The sequence below is a fragment of the Vanessa atalanta genome, chromosome 29 (genome assembly GCF_905147765.1).
Source record: "Vanessa atalanta chromosome 29, ilVanAtal1.2, whole genome shotgun sequence".
NCBI lineage: Eukaryota > Metazoa > Arthropoda > Insecta > Lepidoptera > Nymphalidae > Vanessa > Vanessa atalanta.
This window is the reverse complement of record NC_061899.1, coordinates 5,716,206-5,737,142: the sequence shown is the minus strand read 5'-3', so window position 1 is coordinate 5,737,142 and position 20,937 is coordinate 5,716,206. Positions and strand designations below refer to the sequence as shown.

At 35.8% G+C, this 20,937-nt stretch overlaps 1 protein-coding gene across 2 annotated transcripts; it reads left to right on the top strand.

Annotated features, from left to right (window-relative positions):
- The first annotated feature begins 521 nt into the window (after nucleotides 1-521).
- Nucleotides 522-19,831, top strand: LOC125075087 (SID1 transmembrane family member 1-like). 2 transcript variants are annotated; one of them, XM_047686693.1, is made up of 20 exons: nucleotides 522-704; nucleotides 1,809-1,878; nucleotides 2,904-3,006; nucleotides 3,557-3,658; nucleotides 3,992-4,104; nucleotides 5,523-5,629; nucleotides 6,610-6,697; nucleotides 7,932-8,015; nucleotides 8,637-8,755; nucleotides 9,601-9,722; nucleotides 10,752-10,853; nucleotides 11,698-11,809; nucleotides 12,445-12,520; nucleotides 12,741-12,878; nucleotides 13,197-13,314; nucleotides 14,257-14,379; nucleotides 15,044-15,160; nucleotides 15,873-16,005; nucleotides 17,640-17,844; nucleotides 17,916-19,831. In XM_047686693.1, exons 1-20 carry the CDS (start codon nucleotides 598-600, stop codon nucleotides 18,090-18,092), a joined length of 2,316 nt encoding a protein of 771 aa, XP_047542649.1. In that variant the 5' UTR covers nucleotides 522-597; the 3' UTR covers nucleotides 18,093-19,831. The 2 variants fall into 2 exon arrangements, with proteins under 2 accessions (XP_047542649.1, XP_047542648.1); XM_047686692.1 differs by having other exon boundaries at nucleotides 523-704; nucleotides 12,741-12,911.
- Nucleotides 19,832-20,937: the final 1,106 nt, after the last annotated feature.

Sequence of the window (20,937 nt, the reverse complement as noted above, 5' to 3'; positions counted from 1 at the left end):
ATTATTATAACTTTCTTGATTGTTTTTTGTTACTTTTACGTTCACTTGTATATTTTATTTTATAAAAATAAAAATATGAAGTGAAATTATATTTTATTATTTGATATTATACTACACGGAGAGAGTTCTAATAATAGTAATAAACATTATATGTTTCCTTAAATAAACAAAGATTAAATCAATCTAAAATATACATATAGAGACAATATCTTATAATAATTAATTTTCCGTGCTTAAATTGGATAATCTTCCTGTATTCATTTTATAATATTAAAATATATATAACCCTTAAGCGTCGTCATTATTGTACTTATAAACCGTACTACGATGTAGTACTAACGTATAAATATGATTTTGACATCCTAAATGTTCATAAATAAATACCTTAAATTTATTAAAATATGGTTCCTATTTTGACACAGTTGCAAGATTTTGTCGTAAATTAGTATTGAATCTGGTAGTACAAATAATTTAAACATCACTCGGTGATGTCGCATATGTTATTGACATTTGACATTGACAATTGTTCTCTAAACAAGGCAATTTGATTTTCGACACAATAACTTAAGTGCAAATATCAATAAAAAAAAAACTATAATGTTAAGTGGATTTATTTTATTAATATTATTTCGAAGCTATTTTTGTTACAATGATGTGGTACCGTTGGAAAACGCGACACAAAAACAATTTATATATAATAATACGTAAGTTTTGCTCATTATATATTTGTTTTTTTTTTTTTTGCTACATAGTAAAACAATTTTATACTTTTATATTTGTTGCACATCACATGACAAATACTTATTATGTTATAAAGTATAGATTTATGCCTTCGTAATTTGTATGTATTATATATTTGCTTTGAATGCCATTGTAGATAAACAGCGAATGGGGAATTCCCCATCAATGACGGCTTCTTAAAACATAATATAATTTAAAAACAGAATCACAATATCATAATATGCTTAAGTGATTTTGTTTTTAATAACTGTGAAATCATAAAATAACTATAATTATGTATAATGATTTATTATTTAATTGATAATATTCACATAATACACTATTTATTGCCTCATTATGCTCCTTTCAGATATTTAATTTTTTCTTTAATTTAAAGTAATTTGTTTATTATTTCATTATTTTGGATTTTATAGATATTAGTTTAAAATAAAATATGTAAATTAATATTTGAAATCATTGAATGAATGTGAAGTCTGGTTCATTTCTTAAATAGATATATTGATGCAATAATACATTCATTTTAACTAATACAAGTCTAATTCAATTCAATCTACATTAAATAATTTAAAAAGAAAAAAAAAAACCTAATCATATATGCAGGAGCAGATTTCCCCCTATCAGACATATGGTTGCTTAAAGACTTGGTCCATTGAATGACCTGTTTTAATTTTTGTACCTCTTTTGTGACTATTCAGAGAATGGGGATGGCAATCTGCCCTTGTATGTATGTGAATTTTTTTGCTTGGCCAGAATTTGAAGCTATTATTTATGTTTAAAATAAATATTTAATTGTATACTGAGTTAGGTGTTTACTTGATTCTATTGAGTAACTGTGCAAAGCTCAAACATATTGTTTACAACTTAGAGGTTTGTCTCTAACTTTTTAAACTTCTACCATAATGATTACTGCTTTCCTTCTGCTTTTCCATTTGTTATTAGTGAAAAATGATTGGTTCATATTGTTTATTTCCTGTATGTGTGTTACATTATAATATTGTACCATTTCTTAACAGAAAAAAAAATCATATGTACTTATGTTCAAATATTTTATTTTTAATGAATTTCAGGTATGAATATGACTCCATAATAGATTTGACTGTGAACGAAACTGCTACCCATATTTTAGACTTCAATGAGGTATATAAAATTATTTGTATAACTTATTGTAACCATATTTCAAATAAGCATTATTGTACAAGTTCTAAAAGTATTGGCTTGGTTTGTAAAATTTAAATAGCAATGTTTATTTACATAAAACATATATATTTAACTAGAGTTCAGCGAATGCGTTGGAATTTGTCAACAATCATTAGTGAAAATTAGCAAAAAGACATATCTTTTACATTAATACTTAAATGAGTGTAATTACTAAAGCGCGTCTAAGGTCTAATAAAATTTAATTGTAAAAATGAACATTGGTTCCTAATGTAGATAATTGATTTAGTTATTTATTAATATTTAAAACATTACGGCATATTCACAAATTATTGAATGAAAAATAGGGAAATATGTTGACATTAAAGTTATCGTACAGTTTGATACACCATGACGTATATATCATAACTATTTTGTTTTTTATCACATTAAATTTGATTAATTACCATTTATAAATTCAACAAATATGTCTATTTTATTAATAGTAACGAATACCTCGATCAAGGAAGGAAGTATCGAGTTTATGGGGTTGGATTGTTTGTGTGATATTTTCCTTAACTTCTCTAACAAGATCAAGAAATTCGCGTTTGTTATGTCGGTGTTCTAAATTTAAATTGGATGAAAACATATTCTATATATAAAAGCGATATAACACTCACTAAGTAACGACGAAAACTCAGGAACTATTAGACCTACAAACTAGAAATTTGGCAGGTAGTGTCCTTATAAGGTGTAAACATCCGCTAAGAATTTTATGAACGTCCACTCTTAAGAGGGTAAAATTGGGGTTGGAAGTTTGTGTTTTATAAATTTCGCGAAGGTTAAGTCGCAGGTTCAGCTTGTAATATTATAAAACTCTTTAAAACGCGTTGCAAATTCCTATACATTTTATATATGTTAGTTTAGTAGTTTTATTATTTGGGCTTTCAAAAATATATTAGTAAATGTCTTACACGTATGTATTATATATATATTACTACAACATTACGTTTTATTATGTTTTGCAGCAATCCAATCTTATGTCTGTGTTTCCGACGCGCGTTCACGTCAGCACAAATGATACTCTCGATTTGTCCTACCCTCTATTCGTGACTGCTGCCCAACAGAAAGGTAAAAACAAATCAACAATTCTTATTTTACTAAATTATTCCATTCCAAAAGCCGCTTTTTATTTTACCACAATGACAGACAAAAACGAGCGTTTTAGTTAGTGGCTACTTGCGTACATAGACGTTTCATTTCAGCGTTCGGCAAATTCCAAGCAGAATTTGAAAATTACTAGTTTCCTTCCGTGTTAAGATAGGGAGACTTGCTGGTATTTGGTACATTTAGACTTGTTACTTGAGCAGAAGAACTCTCTATAAACTCTCATAATCCGATGTGAAGGATATTTGATCCGACTGGAGAGAAATCACATCGATTTTGGGCTTGGCGGCTATTGTAAACGTGCTCGTATTATGGTACAAAAATATCTAATCAATCTCACAGTCATAAATACACGACCAGATAGAGTTTCGGGGGATAATTCTACTACATATAACAGTTATGATACGTTATCAATTCTATGACGATTCAACTTAACTTAAAAAGAAATCTCAGCTCTACCTACTTATTTATATCCCAGCTCCAGGACCAACGAGGTAGTTATGATTATTTCCAGGAGTATCATCATGGGAGCTACCTTTGGTAGTCAGCACTAAGCAGGCGGTGTTGAAGTTTAATGACATGGCTCGGACTCTCTGTCCACACGACGCGGGACCTAGTAAGTAAACTTGATTTTTGAACGTGCTGGATCACGCCCTAAACCTTTTCAAAAGGAAGAAGAGGTGTTTGTCCAGTAGCTTTTATTTTTGCTTTAAAGAATTCACTACAGACACTCATTTCCTTTTCAAATTCAAATATATTTATTCGACAATGCTTCAAATACTACCAGTTCGGAAAGAAACACTCCAGACCCTGCTGAGCTTAGAAGAACCGGCAAAGAAAATCAGCGTTAAATGTCAAATTTGTTTTTCCAGTGCCAAATTATTTATTTTTGAAATGGCCTGTACTTTGTTGTCGGTCCTAAATTAGAATTAATTTTGTCAAAACCCAGATGTAACGTCTCAAGGACGTCCCACTCTAACGCTGGCGACATCGAGCCCTTCAAATGTATCGGTTCGGATAAAACTTCGTCGCGTCGAAGATTTCTTCATTGAAGTAAATAAGGTATGGTATTCTATATTTTGTTATTAACTGGTCGTCGCCCGCAGATTCGCAAGCGTTTTAGGGGTTGGTCGTCGAGTGTTACAAATTAAAAAGTCATCATTAGTTTCGCCTAATAATCAAAATAATAAATCATTTTATTTTATTTCAGACTTTATGTCGATTTTGTTACTAACAAATTTTTTAGTTAGTATAATAATTAAAAATAAACGGTAACACTGTATACAATTACTGATGCATTCCGATAGAGGATGCACAACCGTGATCGATATACAGGCAGCTAAGTCTGCTGGTGATCATGCTAAGTATTTATGTCCTAAATATATCTTATATATTAATAGTGTAAGCCGATTTTTGTCCCAGTGATTATGGGACGATGGCTGCATATAAAAAATACGTTATGGTCTCATCTTGTAGAGTTCCAGCCGTAGATGTGCAGAAACTTAAAGAGGATTATTGATGGCATTTTATTAAATTGTTACGATGTAACAAAGAATTAATTTTAGAGAGCGCAAAAAAGTTACTGGTTGGTTAGAGAGCGGCACTAATGCAGTTTAAAAAAAACATTCTAAACAAAAAAACATTTTAACTGAACCAATGTGTGCTGTCTATTTGATATTAAAAATTTCATTTAAAAGAGGTTTCATCATTTTGGCGCCAAATGTAGATGAGTGACTTGCAGTTTACAAAGAAATTAAATCAAAACAAAACCTGTTAGCTTTGAGCTTCCTAAAAATCTTAGTACAGATAAATCTGATTTCAATTAAGTCTCTCAGTCAAGATCAATTAAATAATTGTTTACTATGATCGGCAACAATATATTAAAAACGGCACTGGAATGTACACCGGCGTGATTTAAATTTAAAGTAGACCGAATTACACTCAAGAAGGAACTTTCTTATTGGTAAAAAAAAAAGAAACCACAATTTTTGGTGTCATTACATAGTATAAAATGTAATCGTTAGCTGCCGTCCGTACGCTTGGATCTTTTAAACTACGCGACGGGTTTTTATGCGGTTTTCAATATAAAAAGACTGATTTAAGAGGAAGGTTAAGATGAACCTGTATAATATATGCATACTATAGTTGTAAAATGCCGAGAATTTCAACTTTCCTGGCCGGAAACAAGCAGTTTTATTTTCTCTTTATGTTTGTCCTTTAATCTATAAATTGTGTATAGATCCATATTGTACCCGTTCGAAGTCGGGTCTGGTAGCTAGTATGAAATCAATGTTCTGACAAGGGTACCGATTGCACTAAATTAAACGATAATAATTCTATACCTCACAAAAACGTATGCAGAAGAACTAATCAAATTTTCACCACAATCGTATGAATGGTTTATGAACGCAGAAATGATATGCATATTTAGATATATTTTTATTTATATAGATTTGTTTTGACATTGGGACCGTTTACAGGACGTTAATCTAAACGTGACGCCAAGCACCCCAAAGTATTATTACTTTTCGTTCGACCGAGACCCGTGGAAACATTTGGAGACGAAACACCCCCAACTTTTCCCTCGGTAAGACATTTGATTTTTTTTTATTCCATGACGATTAATTTAAAAAAATAGTATTGACATTACGCACTCGAGCCGATACTTTACTTGGTGGTAGGGTTTTGTGCTAGCCCATCTTTGTAGGTACCACCCACTCGTCAGACATTAATGTTGGTGGCGCCATGGCAATGTAAGGAATGGTTAATATTTCTTACAGTGCCATTGTCTATAGACGATGTTGACCACTTACCACCAAGTGGCACATTTACTCGTCCGCCTAACTATATCATAAAAAATAGCTCAAAGCAGCCCAAGCTAAAAAGTGAATCATATCAAAGATCATGGGTTCAAACCCCGGCACACACCTCTAAAGTTCCATGTGTTTAATTTGTGTTTATAATTCATCCGGTGCTCGGTTTTGAAGAAGAACATCGTGAGCTAAACTGACTGTGTTAATTGAAATGCTCCATCATCATGCGTGGTGGAATTAGCTCCTAATCCTAACCTTCATCTCAAGAAGAAGGTATATGTCATATATTTCAGGACCACGCTCCTTCAATACGGGTTGATAAATATGTAAGGCTTTGAAGGTAGGAACCACTCACTCATCACATTTACTACCGCTAAATAGCAATATTTTGCGTTGAGTGAGACAGCGGTACTACATAAGGGACATAACATCTCAGTTTCCTATGATAGCGGCACAGGTAGTCCAATTTCAAAGCCAAGTCCGCCTATCTATACGAAAAACAAAATACGTGTGCGCCTCAGGACGCCTGTCAGATAACTTAACGGTCCGCGCTGGGGGCTAGAGTGAGAGAGGAGGTGCTTGTCTACCGCTGCCGTGTGCGTAAAAGAAAGGGAAACCAGACAGACTGGTGCCGTAACGCGTTACGTAACGAGGTTTCCCCTCCCATAAGAACTTATCACTTAGGTGTGGCGATTTTCGTTCACGATGTCTTCCTTAATCACCGAATTCAATTTTTTATGATTATATGTTTCAGCTTTAACTACACAATACCAAAGAGTGTGCTGTTAGAAATAAACTCCAACGACCACGTGTGCGCGACTGTGTCTATACAGAACAACTCGGTAAGAGTTCTATTCATGGTTTTGCAAATTTGAATCTTAAACTGTAAGAAATAACGATTAATATTTGTATGTGTTTGTACATCTTTCCTGGGGCACAGTATACGTTCCTATTTCTAGATTCCACAGCTATTTTTAGCTTAGCCTATTAAAAAAATTAAAGTAACGTCAAAAAACATTGATAAATAAAGTATACTACTCAATAGAAGATAAAAAAGCGTGGACTAGATTTTTTTGACTTCTAGGCAGGATATATGAAAAAATAAAGTGTTGTTTACTGATATTTGTAATTAAAATGGTGGAAAGAGCAACTACTGTGCTTCTTGCCAGTGGCGTAGCTATCGTAGGGCCAGGTGGTGCAGTGCACCAGGGCCCGGGGCTAAGGGGGCCCTCTAACCTAAGCTCTGAGAAGAGCGGGTCTGCCAACTCGCCAGCTCCTAAGGATAGAAAACCTCGACCCTAATCACAAGATTTTTTTTATTTTTCTATCTATAATTTTGAAGGGCAATATAAGTTAAAGAGGGGGTGAGGGCCCGATTCTTTTCCTATGCACCGGGGCCCTTGCCAACCTATCTGCGCCTCTGCTTCTTGCCGGTTAGTTTCGGTAGAATCTACTTTCTGAACCGGTGGTAGCTTCAAATTCAACTCTGTAACATGACGATTCAAAAGTGATTTTATGAGCCTACTTGAATAAATAATATTTTGATTTTGATACGTTTTAAATTCATTCTATTTATTTTAAGAAATTGATAAATGTATGTCTTATTTTATGCCATGGGTCACAAGTGAGTACCATCGCCCATAGAGATACCAGTAAAAATTATTAACCATTCTTTAAAACACCAATACATCACCAACCTTGGGAAGTAAGATGTTATGACCCGTGTGCCGCAGTTACACTGACTCACGCTTGCTGTTTAGGTGTTCATCAGAAATTAATTTCTGATGAGTAGGTGTGGCCCAGGCTTGCAAAAAGCCCCACCACTAAACTAACTAGTTCCGAGACGGGGGCTTTCTATGATTATGTATTTTAATCATAGTTGTATTACACGTACGAATTTATCTATGAATGTTTTTGATTGGACAAACAATGCTGTCTCCGTTTTTCGAATGTAAAATCAATGATGATAGAAAGAGCAAGCAGTATTTTACTAAACACATTTATATAACTTTTTATAAGTATATAAAAATAAGTATATATATATATATATATTTAATTAAAATCTTTGATTCTCAGTGTCCTGTTTTTGATAACGAGAAGGATATGATGTATCAAGGGTACCACTTCACGATGACCACGAAGGGTGGTATAACTGTAACGGTAAGATTAAATTTTAAATATTAATATATCAAATCAAAATGTACCTTATCAATTTTATTTACAACGGAATTTCCACGTACATTGATGATGTTACTTGAAGTTAAATTAAACAGCTCGTGTAAGTGTATTCTGATGGCTGGAGGAGTAATGATGTATAAACCAACTTGACCTTGAATTTGGAGTATTAATAATCTGTGGTTATATTTAATGAAGGTGAAGTTGCTATTAGAACTTCGTAAATATCCGTCTAGACGTAAACATATTCAATACTCCTATCACAAAAGGATTGAGGACCAATAAACATTTGACCTTAAAATGACGCGATATCATTGGTCGAGAGCTTGAATAATAAATAAGTGATATTTGTTATGAAAACATGGCGTCTTGAACGAACTCTGGAAGTACAATTAAAGTGGATATAAGTAGTTAAGTGTAATAGTGTTGTATTATAAAGATATATTAACCACGATCTGTTTGTAGTGCTAAATATATAGCTGAGCTATTAACTAATGGTTATATATAGTTTGTTTATCTTTACTCCTCATACCATTGAAACGTACTTTTCGTGATTTTTTTATGAAAGCGTTGAGTGTTTATGTTTGGTTGGGACTTTGTTCCCAGCAATCGATGTTCCCTCGCGGCTTCTACATAGTGTTCATAGTGAAGGAGAGCGATGAGGAGTGCACCGGCATCAGCGGCGACCACAGTGCGGGCTCCGACAAACGCACTAAGAATTTCAGGTGTTTATTAGTTAATTTTCTTAGGTAATAGGTTGATGGATGGGTAGATGGGACACCGGATGGTAAGTGGTCACCACCGTCCACAGATTGGTACCGTAAGAAACATTAAACTCCTCTTACATAGTCAATGCGTCACCAATTTTGGGTGCTAAGATATGTCCTTCAGTTACGCTGGCTCACCCATCCTCCAAACCGAAACACAAGTGTTTGGTACCTACCTAGACGAGCTTGCAGTGTTTAAATCTATGCTGGGCTAAAGCTTCTCCGAATGAAAAAGTCGCAGCTTCATTGCTGATCGTACACATGTACATACATGTAGTCGAGCCGGTTAAAAGTTACTTTTCCTGTCAAGAGTACTCATAATCCCGTGCCTCTAAACACGACACACATTAAGTTCTTGGGCACACGCCTAAACTCTTTCTGATCGTGTTTCCGGCCAGTTGGATTATGAGAGTAAGGAAACAGAGGTCTTAGTGGTGGTCTTATATGACCTGTGCAGTTCGCTAGTCTGCTGAGAATTGGTGCTGGACCGAAATTCATCAGGTGGACATGGCTTTCCCAAAAGTACTTATACAAAATATATTATAAAATATATATAGTCAGTATGTTAATCTTTGCCGTCTATACTAATATTATAAATGGCAAAGTAACTCTAACAGTCTGTCTGTCTGTAAAATTGCTTGAAATCCAAGGAAAGACATAGGTTACTTATTTTTGCCTAACACTTGACAACTAACCTCCAAAACGCGGATGCCGTGGGCGTTAACTAGTTATCAATATTTAGTGTTGCCACTTTAAAAAAATATTATAAAATACCAGTAATGGCGCAATAATCCATGGTGCAGTTTCCGCGTGATGGCGGCGGCGGCCCCGGCGGACTACCTGACGTTGGTGCTGGTGTCGCTGGCGCTGCCGGCACTCGTGGCGCTGCTGGCGCCCACCATCATGCTGCCCACCTGTCGCGCCAGTAAGCACACCACCCGAGGTCCTAGTTGTAAGCTAACACGAGCATAGAGGGAAGCGTGACGGCACCAGAAAACGACGAGTCGTTTGCCGTCACGGCACACGAGTCGCTATCACTTCTACGGATTCATAAATAGACATTCAACTGTAGAATAATAGTTAGGGTGTTCTTACACAGACTTCGATAAAGCTTATCTGGAAAAAACTGTTAGTAGAACTGCTATACCTATAGTAATATTATTGTGAGGTCAAATTCGTCTGTTTGTATTTAGGGCGGAATCGCGGGCACTGATAATCTAATTGAAAATTTTTTGTACTCTGGAATAAAGTTACATTACTCCAGAGTGCTCTAGGTTATATTTGAGCGCGCGTTGATAATTTCAGAGGAAGATTTAGTTTGAATTATAGTTTGCATATTTTTAATGGCGTTCGTGTTGTTTGTACAATTAATCGTATCTATCCGGTCTGATAAAAAATTTGAAATTATTGTGATTTTCGTGATAACAATTTGTTTATTTGTAATCGAATTAAATATTCATATTTTAAGAGCGGGTAGTCTCGAATGGGGTAGTGTGTCGTAAAACGTGCTGGCAGCTGTCAGTCGACTTGTAACCGTCGCACGAGGCAGACACTTTCTAACCTATTGGCTATCAATCCAAGTTAATCCACCAAACCGTATTATATTTTATGTATTTGTACTGTGATATTAAATAATAGTGTACTGAACAATTACAACGTATATTTATTTCTGACAATCCGCCATTATCGTCCCCACCATGGAGGATAACAGCTGAGAACCTTTTGAAGGCCCTTCAGATGATCCGACATATTTATATCAAATAACTTTCTTTATAATTGCACTTACATTAAATAACTAGTGTTTTTCCCATTTCTCCCTCCTCAAAGACGTAAATTTTCCAAAGAAGGACTTCTTAGCGAAGCTTACGTTAACGTAAACCTACTCTCTCTAGACTCAGGAGTTTTAACTGTGCGGTGATTCAGTCAGGACGATTCTATGATTAAATATGTTTAGGTCGGACGATTGAAGTTGAAGAAGCTCCCGGACCTTCCGGCATCCAAGACCCTCGCACCTCGGAGACCACAAGAATCATCGGCAGGAGTAGTCATCAGTCAGGTTAGACAAAATCTTAGATCATTTTACAAAGTTCCTTCTCCGAAGCACGCTGCGTCTTCTGGTATAAGTGGCTTGCTAGTTTTTTTCAGTTAATTGCTACAAAAAACGTCTCGTAATTTTTTTAATATAGACAGTTCTTTGGTTGATGTATTGAGTGGCAACTCTTAAATGTGTAACTGCTGGTCTCCACTTTTGAGAAAATCGTTTCAAGATCATTCGATTCGGGTTAGTTATATAGGCAAGTTTTCTCACGATGTTTTTCACATACTTGGTGGTAGGGCTTTGTGCAAGCCCGTCTGGGTAGATACCACCCACTCATCAGATATTCTTCCACCAAACAGCATTACTCTGTATTGTTGTGTTTCGGTTTGAAGGGTGAGCCAGTGTAATTACAGAGACATCAAATCTTAGTTCCCAAGGTTGGTGGCGCATTGGCGATGTAAGGAATGTTTAATATTTTTTTTAAAGCGCCATTGTGGGTGCCATTGTGGGTGCCATGGGCGGTGGTGATTACTTATCATCAGGTGGCCTATATGCTCGTCAACCTATACCATAAAAAATTAAAATAAATATATATCTACTTGATACTTGTCGACTCTTCCATTTATCTTCGGTTAAGATTATCACGTTCAAGCCTCTGGGCCATTAGAGCTTATCACAATGAAGAATTTGGTATTTCATTTGTGTGTGTATTTAACATCGTGAGGAAACCTGCATTTGTTAGATAAAATCAAATTGTAATGGACTGGTATTGTGGAATAAGATCCAAGTCTTCTTAATAGAAGAGAAGAATTTCATTAGTACGTTTACCTGAGTGTACAATTTACCTTAAATAACATTACAGATTCTGATATAGATTCTGAACCGGATATAGATGACAAGTCTCTTCCGATACCTCTGAACGTGGCGAGGTTGAGTCGAACGCGACCTCTGGCGCACAACCGTCGATCAAATAGGTAAATATATTGATATAACTGTGTCCTTTTGCCATCGAAGAAGTTCAGAGAAAAAACCCATAGATTTACACACACATAACACTATTCCACTTAACTACTTAGATCTGTTGCTGTAAAATCTCGAACTACGGTAAATCTTAAGATTTTCTAGTAAAACTTAAGATTTACCGATTATGAATGGTAAATGTCCATAAAACTTTGGGATTCGAACATTTACCATCATTCACTTGGTAAATCTTAGGATTTACATATTAGGTTAGGTTAGGTTGGAATGGTAAAAGTCCGAAAAAGTCGTCCCTTTATAATAAATACTTACATTTACCATTCATAATCGGTAAATCTTAGATTTTACTGGAAAATCTTAAGATTTACCTTGGTTCGAGCAGTTACAGTAACATATCCACTTTAATTTTACTTCCAGAGTGCATTCAAGGCGCCATGTTTTCATAACAAATATCACTTATTATTAATTGATTATTCAAGCTCTCGACCAATGATATCGCGTCATTTCAAGGTCAAATGTTGTTTATTTGGCTCTATTCCTCTTGTGATTGGGATATTCAATGTGTAGGTTCTAGTGGGCGTGCTACTTGATGTACTACAGTCGTATATTATTGTGTTTTTTTTTTGTTTAGGTACTTTTGGAGTGCTCTAACGGTAGCGGTAGTGTACGCGCTGCCCGTTGTACAACTACTGTTCACGTATCAACGGGTGAGTTACTCATGTCCCTAACCTAATTTCTATAATATAATTTATGGTATAGGTAACTGCTGACCTGATGGTTAGTGGTCACCACAACTTATTTTGATATCGATGAAATTGATATCGCCAGCGCGCTACCAACCTTGGGAGTGTAGTTAGGTAATCTGGAAGGTATGTAGGATTGGTATGGTCTTGCGAGCCCCCCATTAGACGATGACACCGCGCGCAGATGGCGCTGCAGACGGGCGACCAGGACGTGTGCTACTACAACTTCCTGTGCGCGCTGCCGCTGGGCGCGCTGCAGGACTTCAACCACGTGTTCTCCAACGTGGGCTACGTGCTGCTCGGCCTGGCCTTCATGCTGCAGGTGCGCTGCCGCCCGCCCGGCGACGAGCTCCAGGTCAGACACCGCCTTCATTTCGTTACTATATTTCGTCAAATATGTTAGTTATTCTTAAAAATATGACAATTTCGGAAATATACAAAGCAGTCAACGTGATCATAAACGTTTGAAACAAATTTTTAGTTCTTCGGGGCCCTCTCAGGATCGGGGCCCTGGGCACGTGCCCCGAGTGCCCTATGGTAAAGACGGTAATGAAAACAACCGCTTCGATAAATATTTTATCCTACTGTTTGGATAACATTTGTTTTAAAAATATCGATCTATCGTAATTTCTATAAATAGGAGCTGGGTATCCCTGAACACCGTGGTCTGATGTATTCCATGGGGTTGGCGCTGATTATGGAGGGCTTGCTGTCCGCGTGTTACCATCTCTGTCCCAATAAGATGAATTTCCAGTTTGGTAAGTATACAAAATATATTAAATGTTAATTAGAGAAGCGAGTTTTCAGACCATGAAGTCACAGACCCATAAATACTCCTTGAACTATTCCGACATATTTACTCTTTAAAAAAATATATGTGACAACGTATTATAATTTTGCGTAAGACGTTACGCAAAATTATAATACGCGCCATCTAAGTCTCCATGCTCAGTTACTTTGTCTCTACGGTATGTTCGCGAACTTAAACTATTTATGTTAATAGTAATAAAATTACAAATATAAATTGTGCGGAATTCTCCTTAAGATAAGAGAGACACATCACTTGCTGCATAGCTCTCAACCCAGGCAAGGGTGGAATCATATTGATTCTGACCTCCTTGGCAGAGTTCCGAACTCATTTTGACTTTTTCTTACGATGGATGCATTTATAGTTTAAGTCGTCAGTACTCACCACTTTTGTCCTCAAAACTGTGTACATTTATGTAGACTATACCAAAACCATTGACTAACTTTTGTCCAAGCATTAAGATCACGTGTGTTTCAGTGAAATAGGTTAGATTAGAGATTTAATCAATTTAGAGGGGTCGTTGACCATCATATCATGGCCAATCTAGTAAAAACCCATGAATGCAGATGAAGAGTAAACACATAAAGTATATATATTATGGTATAGGTAGGCGGATGGGCAAATGTGCCAACCGATGGTAAGTGGTCACTACCGCCCATAGACATCGGCGCTGAAAGAAATATTCCTCGCATCACCAATGCGCCACCTATGTTTGAAGCTAAGATGTTGTGACCCATGTACATATGGTTACTGGGGCATTCACTCTTAAAGTCGAAACATAACAATACTAAGAATTGCTGTTTAGCGGTAGAATGACAGATGAGTGGGTGGTACCTACTCAAACGGGCACAACAGTACCAAGTAGGAACGGTCAATATAAAGACGATTGCAGATTCGTCGTTCATGTACGTGATAGCGGTGCTGTGTATCGTGAAGCTGTACCAGAGCCGGCACTCGGACGTGAACGCCAGCGCGCACGCCACCTTCATGCTGCTGGCCTTCCTCATGGCGATCGGTGAGACCACCAGTTATTCACAATCGCTATTGGTACGAAGTTCCTTTACGCGGCTCACAGTACCTTTTCTCTCTATCTCTTTCTAGTAAACGGTTTTATAAAAAAATATATTTAAACAGCTAAGAAATAGAAACAAAATTTACAACAAGTCACAACAGTTTAATATTTTGACGACCTCCGTGGTCGAGTAGTGGGTTTTCATGGGTACGCCACTCCGAGGTATCGGGTTCGATTCCCGGCCGAGTCGATGTAGAAAAAGTTCATTAGTTTTTTATGTTGTCTCGGGTCTGGGTTTTTGTTGGTACCGTCGTTACTTCTGATTTTCCATAACACAAGTGCTTTAGCTACTTACATTGGGATCAGAGTAATGTATGTAATGTCCAATATTTATTTTTATTTATTTATTTAAGTAATGATGTGTGACTTGAAATTCTGTACCATTATAAGAGCAAGCAAAAAGACGAACACCTCTTTATGTGGCTAAGACGAACTCAGATAACTCAGTTGTCTCGTAAATAATAATTTGTAGACTAATTGAAAGAAATTTCAAACCTCGACATGTGTGGTTAATTTAGCCCAGCAGTGGGATACCGGCTGTAACATTACTGTTTGAATAGTTCGAGGAGCGATTTGTCTTTGATTGTGATATTATTTATATTTTCAGGAGTCTTCGGTATAGTGTACCCGAATCTGTATTTTTGGACTTTCTTCACGATTGGACATTTAGCCGTCTGCTTCTTCTTAACACTTAAGATATATTATGTTGGAAGAATGAAAATAGGTGAGAAGTTACTATTCAGACATGTGGTTTTGACGGTCATTTTGTAATACAACGACTAAGTAGTCATTACACTATATAACACACGCAAAAAAATCATCCTAATATACCACTTAGATTCATTGGTCTAGACTAAAGTGTCCTATGGGTTTAAAATCTTAGTAAGAAATCCTAGCAACAGTGTAAAGTAATGGCAATTTCTGATCTTTTTTTGTTAATTTTACTTTAATTATCAAAATCAAAATATACTTTATTCAAGTAGGCTTTTACAAGCACTTTTGAATCGTCGCTTAGCAAACTATTTATAGTAAAGCTACCACCGGTTCGGATTGTGGATTCTACCGAGAAGAACCGGCAAAAACTTAATACTTCTTTTTCAACATCTAAAAATACAGTCATGTTAGTTAAATACTATTATATATGTATGTTATGTCTCCTGTCTGGAAGTCAACAAGCATTAACTCCACGCTTTCTTATCATCAATATAATCTTGCATCGAATAATATGCCTTCTTTACAAATGATTTGAATTTATGAAACGGCAAAGTTAAAAATGTCTGCGGAATTTTAGTCGGCATATATTATAACTTGCCTTTATAAGCTGCCAATATATGCACATCACTATTTTTTTTATGAAATATTAGATTTAAATTTATCATTCGATAGCTTATCCACTGTTCTTTTAATTCGATAGTAGACTAATTAATCATTCATAGGAAGTTCTATGGTGAAGCGAGCGTGGGGGGAGGTGAGACGCACGGGGCGCTCCGCCTTCAGACCGAAGTACCCCGCGCGGGCGGTGTTCTTGGCGCTCGCGAACTTGGCCAACTGGGCCCTGGCCGGATACGGGTACGTTTGTATAATCGATAGCAATTGCAGGCCAAAGATCTATTCCATCACGAAGGCGTATACTTGTACGTCGTTGACTAAGACGTCACGTTCAACTACACCTTGTTCATATTTATGCTAATAAAACAGTTAGTTTATTTTGTTGTTAATAGATGGCGTTAATAGTTTTTTAAATCGCGCTATTAATGTCTTAAGTTTTTTGTTTTAGTACATTGACAATCAAGTTTTCCTTTGCAACAGTTCATTCGACATTGTTGCGTATCATTCTAATCATTATATAATCTAACTTATATACTTTTTGTGTGTCTTTGCTCTTAAGATAATTGTCACACACACGTCACTAAGACATCTTATAAATACGAAAGTCGACCAATGAACGCCTATGTTTTACGTAAGTGGGGTCGTCCTGAGTCTATAGATATATAAGAATTGGTTAGAAGAACAGACGCTAACTATATAGTTTTACATTCGAAATAATACATAACACCACATTTACGTAAACGTAATACATTCGAATCTGTAACTCAATAACTTGTTCAAAGATCAGTTATGTATACCAAAAATAAGAGAGGACCCAAAATTGATTCTTGTGGAACACCTGTTTTTAGCAAAGACCCAGAAGACTTAATTCTATTGATAAATCAGGTCGAATTCTTTGACTTAGATGTTATGCAAGTATATCAATAAGTTTTCCTGTAACATAATAATGATTAAGTTTAAATATCAAGGATGTTTTGGAGCTCCGAAGATTTGCTTATTTGATAATTTTATCAGCTTTATATTAATGGGTATTTATTTATGGTCTTATTTAATATGAAGACGTCGACGCCTCTCTGTGTTTTAAACTTTCGACAGAAGTTTGTAGGTCGAGCCTTGGTGCAAATTTCATTTTTGATATTTAAGAGTAAAATTTACAGCGTGTAAAGACACGTTGAGGTAGTTTTTTAAATCATATATAGCGTATTTCAATGGAAGTTCGACAAAAGGCAAACAAACCTTATATTTACGTATTTCATGCGATTCGCTAATAACTCAGCTATATTGTGCACTACTAAGAGTTTATGATTAATATATCTTTATCTATAATACAATACTATTACACTTAACTACTTATTACTACTTTAATTTTACTTCCAAATTTCGAAAACAGGTTCGCTGACGTTCCAAACGCCATTTTTTCGCAAATCCATGGTGAATATATCCATAGATTAATCAAGTTCTCGACCAACTCGAGTCAATTTGTTGTCAAATGTTGTTTATTTGGGTTTTTTCCTGTTATGGTTGGAACAGAGTATAGGTAGGCAGACTGGCAAATAGAAGGTCTGACAGCAAGTGGTCACGACTGCCCATTGATATCGACACTGTGGGAAATATTGTTCATTCTTCATATCACCAATGCGCCACCAATTTTTGAAGCTTGTGTCATGACCCTTGTGCCTGTAGTTACACTGGCTCCCTCGCCTTTCAAACCGGAACACAACAATGCTGCGTATCGCTGTTTGGCGGTAGAATGTATCGTGAATACAATACTCAATACGAAACATTTTCGATCGCTGGCTCCAGGTGCGGGTGCTCAGTTTAATATCGGCTATCACTGTCGATAAACTTCAATGCGTGCATATTGTACCCGCCAGCATGTACGAGCACAACGCGGACTTCGCGCGGCACCTGCTGGCCGTGCTGCTGGGCAACGCCATCCTGTACACGCTGGCCTACGTGGTGCTGAAGCTGGCGCACGCCGAGCGCGTGTGCGCGCGCACGTGGGGCTGGCTGCTGCTCGCCGCCGCGCTCTGGGCGCTCGCCGCCGCGCTCTTCCTGCACTCGCGCACCAAGTGGTCGGTGAGTACCGGGACCAGCGCAACTACCGCCTGCCTGGCCGACTGTTGTAGTAACGTACGCCCCCCTCTCAGCAAACCGCGGCGCAGTCGCGCACGTACAACGCGCAGTGCACCGCGCTGCAGTCGCTGGACACGCACGACCTGTGGCACCTCTCGTCCGCGGCCGCCATCTTCTCGTCCTTCAACGCGCTGCTGATCATCGACGACCCGCTCGCCACCACCCCGAGGATTGAAATTCCTGTGTTTTAGGCACTAGCGGTGTAGCATCAGTTGATACCTAATTTTACAGGTAGAACTTTGTGCTCCTCTAGGTTAGGCACTCATTCTCCCCAAAACCGATGTATTATATTTGTGTTTGTGAGAAATGAAGTCAGTGTGAATTTTGCTAGGGATATAAGGTCTTAGATCAAATGGCTAGTGCATTGATTGGCTGAGGGGCTTAAACTACAAATGGTAAGCCTCTTACCACCATACCAAAATTAAAAATATCATTAATTTAAGTAGAATCTCTTAGAATACACATTGTAATACTTATCTAGATAACATTTACTTGGTGGCAGGGCTTTGTGTCCGTCTGGGTAGGTACCACCCACTCATCAGATATTCTACCGCCATACAGCAATACTTAAAATTGTTGTATTCCGGCTTGTAAGGTGAGTGAGCCAGTGTCGGTGCCGTATTGACGATGTAACGAATGATTAATATATCTTGCAGGGGTCACTGATCATCAGGTTGACCATTTGCCAGCCTAGCTATATTTTTTAAATAAAATAATAATACTAAAACTAGAGAGTCTGTGTGGTTGAATACGCTAATCTCAAGAACTACCAATAATATAATAATATTTAATAGAACTTTAAATAATTATACAAATCCAATTTGTATAATTATTTTTGCGTTTGACAGTTCGTTTACAGAGCAAGATTGTAAGTTCTGTAAATTTACGATACGACATTTAGAAGCAGTGCATTAAACTTAAACGTCAACCAATTTGACAAACGCCATGTAGACTTCATGACGTTACCTGCCAAAGTTAGTTCGGGAACCCCCTCTGGATGACGTAAAAACCAGTGTTACCTGAAAAGAAAAATATGTTGATTACTATTGTAAATGATAGAAATGATTTTTTGGGTTGGGTGCTTAATGACATAAATAAATGTGTATTAAAATAAAGTTTCGTTCGGAAATGTCGGTAGTCATCGATATAACTTATTACACCCTAAATAATTATAATAAAAAAATATTCAATAGTAAATAAATTAAAATATGATTTTGTATCGATCAATCGAACTAAACGTTAGTATTTAATTTACTGATACTATTTAAGCACCTTTTCACCCGTATTAACCTCTCATTTATAATTAAAAAAAAAACACATGTTATGGTTAAAAACCAAAATCGTATCGGCTATAAAAGTACGTTGATTTGACTTTGTATGGACGCTTCGGTGACGAGAAAAAGAAGACTGGAATGGACGGTAGGGGAAGACCCGTTGCGCTTGAATCTTAACATAGCTATTCTTGTCTGAAACAAGAATGTTTAATCCAAATGGAACGCAATTAAAACCTCATTACTAATGACGGATTTATATATTTTCTGTGTATTTCTTTTTTTTAATGAACGATTTTTATGTTGCAACCATTGATCCGTTTACGTTTTAAACGAAGTTAACTGGAAACTTAGCTAAAGTGTAGTACAGACGAAAGAGTACCTATGGCTCAGATGCTATATTATTTTAATGTTAAGTTATTAAATAAAGATCAATACTAGTTTTAAGCCACTTCGTAAATCCTAAACTACTTAGAATGTGTTAGTAACTAATAAATACCAAAAATAAGCGACATTAAGTTTTTAAATAAATATAATATGTCAAAAAATATCATTTATGACATTAGAAAAAATAATTCTTATCAAATTATTTTTGAGGCGATTTTAATTGACGTATAACTTCATAAGTGTTGCCAACTTAAAATATTATTAATAAAGTGTGATGCTATTTATTTTTGTTGTTCTAGTATAATACATTGATGTTTTATATATGTATATTTTTTTCTATAATTCTTTTTTTTTTTGGAAAGTTTTGATATTCCTATATCATATATTTATAAATTAAATTATATTAAGATTTAATCTTTATTTACATTCAATTACGAACAGCTTGTGTATATGTGTATTTTAAAAGTAATATTTTTTAATTTCCATTTTAAAAATGTTTAAAAATTATTTGGCTCGTCGAAATAAGCTGTAAAAAGGCTGTGATACAAAATATGCTTGGATCTGAACTTGTAAGTTTTACTGTTTTAATATTATTGTATCCGCAAAGTATTTCCTAAAAATAAGTTTAATAGGTAAATACATTTCGATAAATTTATAAAAAAATGTGTTTTATTATCCGCTATTCTATTGTCCTTACATATATTATAAATGCGAAAGTGAAAACTGAAAAATAAAGAAACAAAATTAATTTTATACAAGTAAGCACTGTGGATGGTATATTTTATAAACATAATTTTGTTATAAATATACCAACACTAGCATGTGTAATAATACTCATGTCTCCTGTATGAACGTCAATGAATAATTCTTTCATCATTTCGGCTTAAAAAGAACAAGTTTCAAGTATAACACCTCGCCTTATTGCCTCCACTGGTGACAGGAGGGCTGATTCTTTTTTAGCCCAGAGGATCGGAATTGCGATTCAATGGGGAAATGCTGCTAGCATTCTTGCCACCATTCCACGCGGTCAAGATTTATAGAGTAACTATTTTTAATTAATATTTGTATATCTATTTAACACTTAATGCTAGCTATTTTTTTATCAGTATTTTATAAAATAAAAATAAAAAAAGCTTAAAGGACTGCGAAGTTACATAGATTCAAGTAAATTGTAAAAAATACATTGGTAAATAGGGTATATTATTCGATACGAGATTACATTGATGATAAAAAAACGTGGAGTTAATGCTTGTTGACTTCCAGGCAGGAGACAAAACATACATATATAATTTAACTAACGACTGTATTTTTAGATGTTGAAAAAGAGTAACTGAGTTTCTTGTCGGTTCTCGGTAGAATCTACATTCCGAACCGGTGG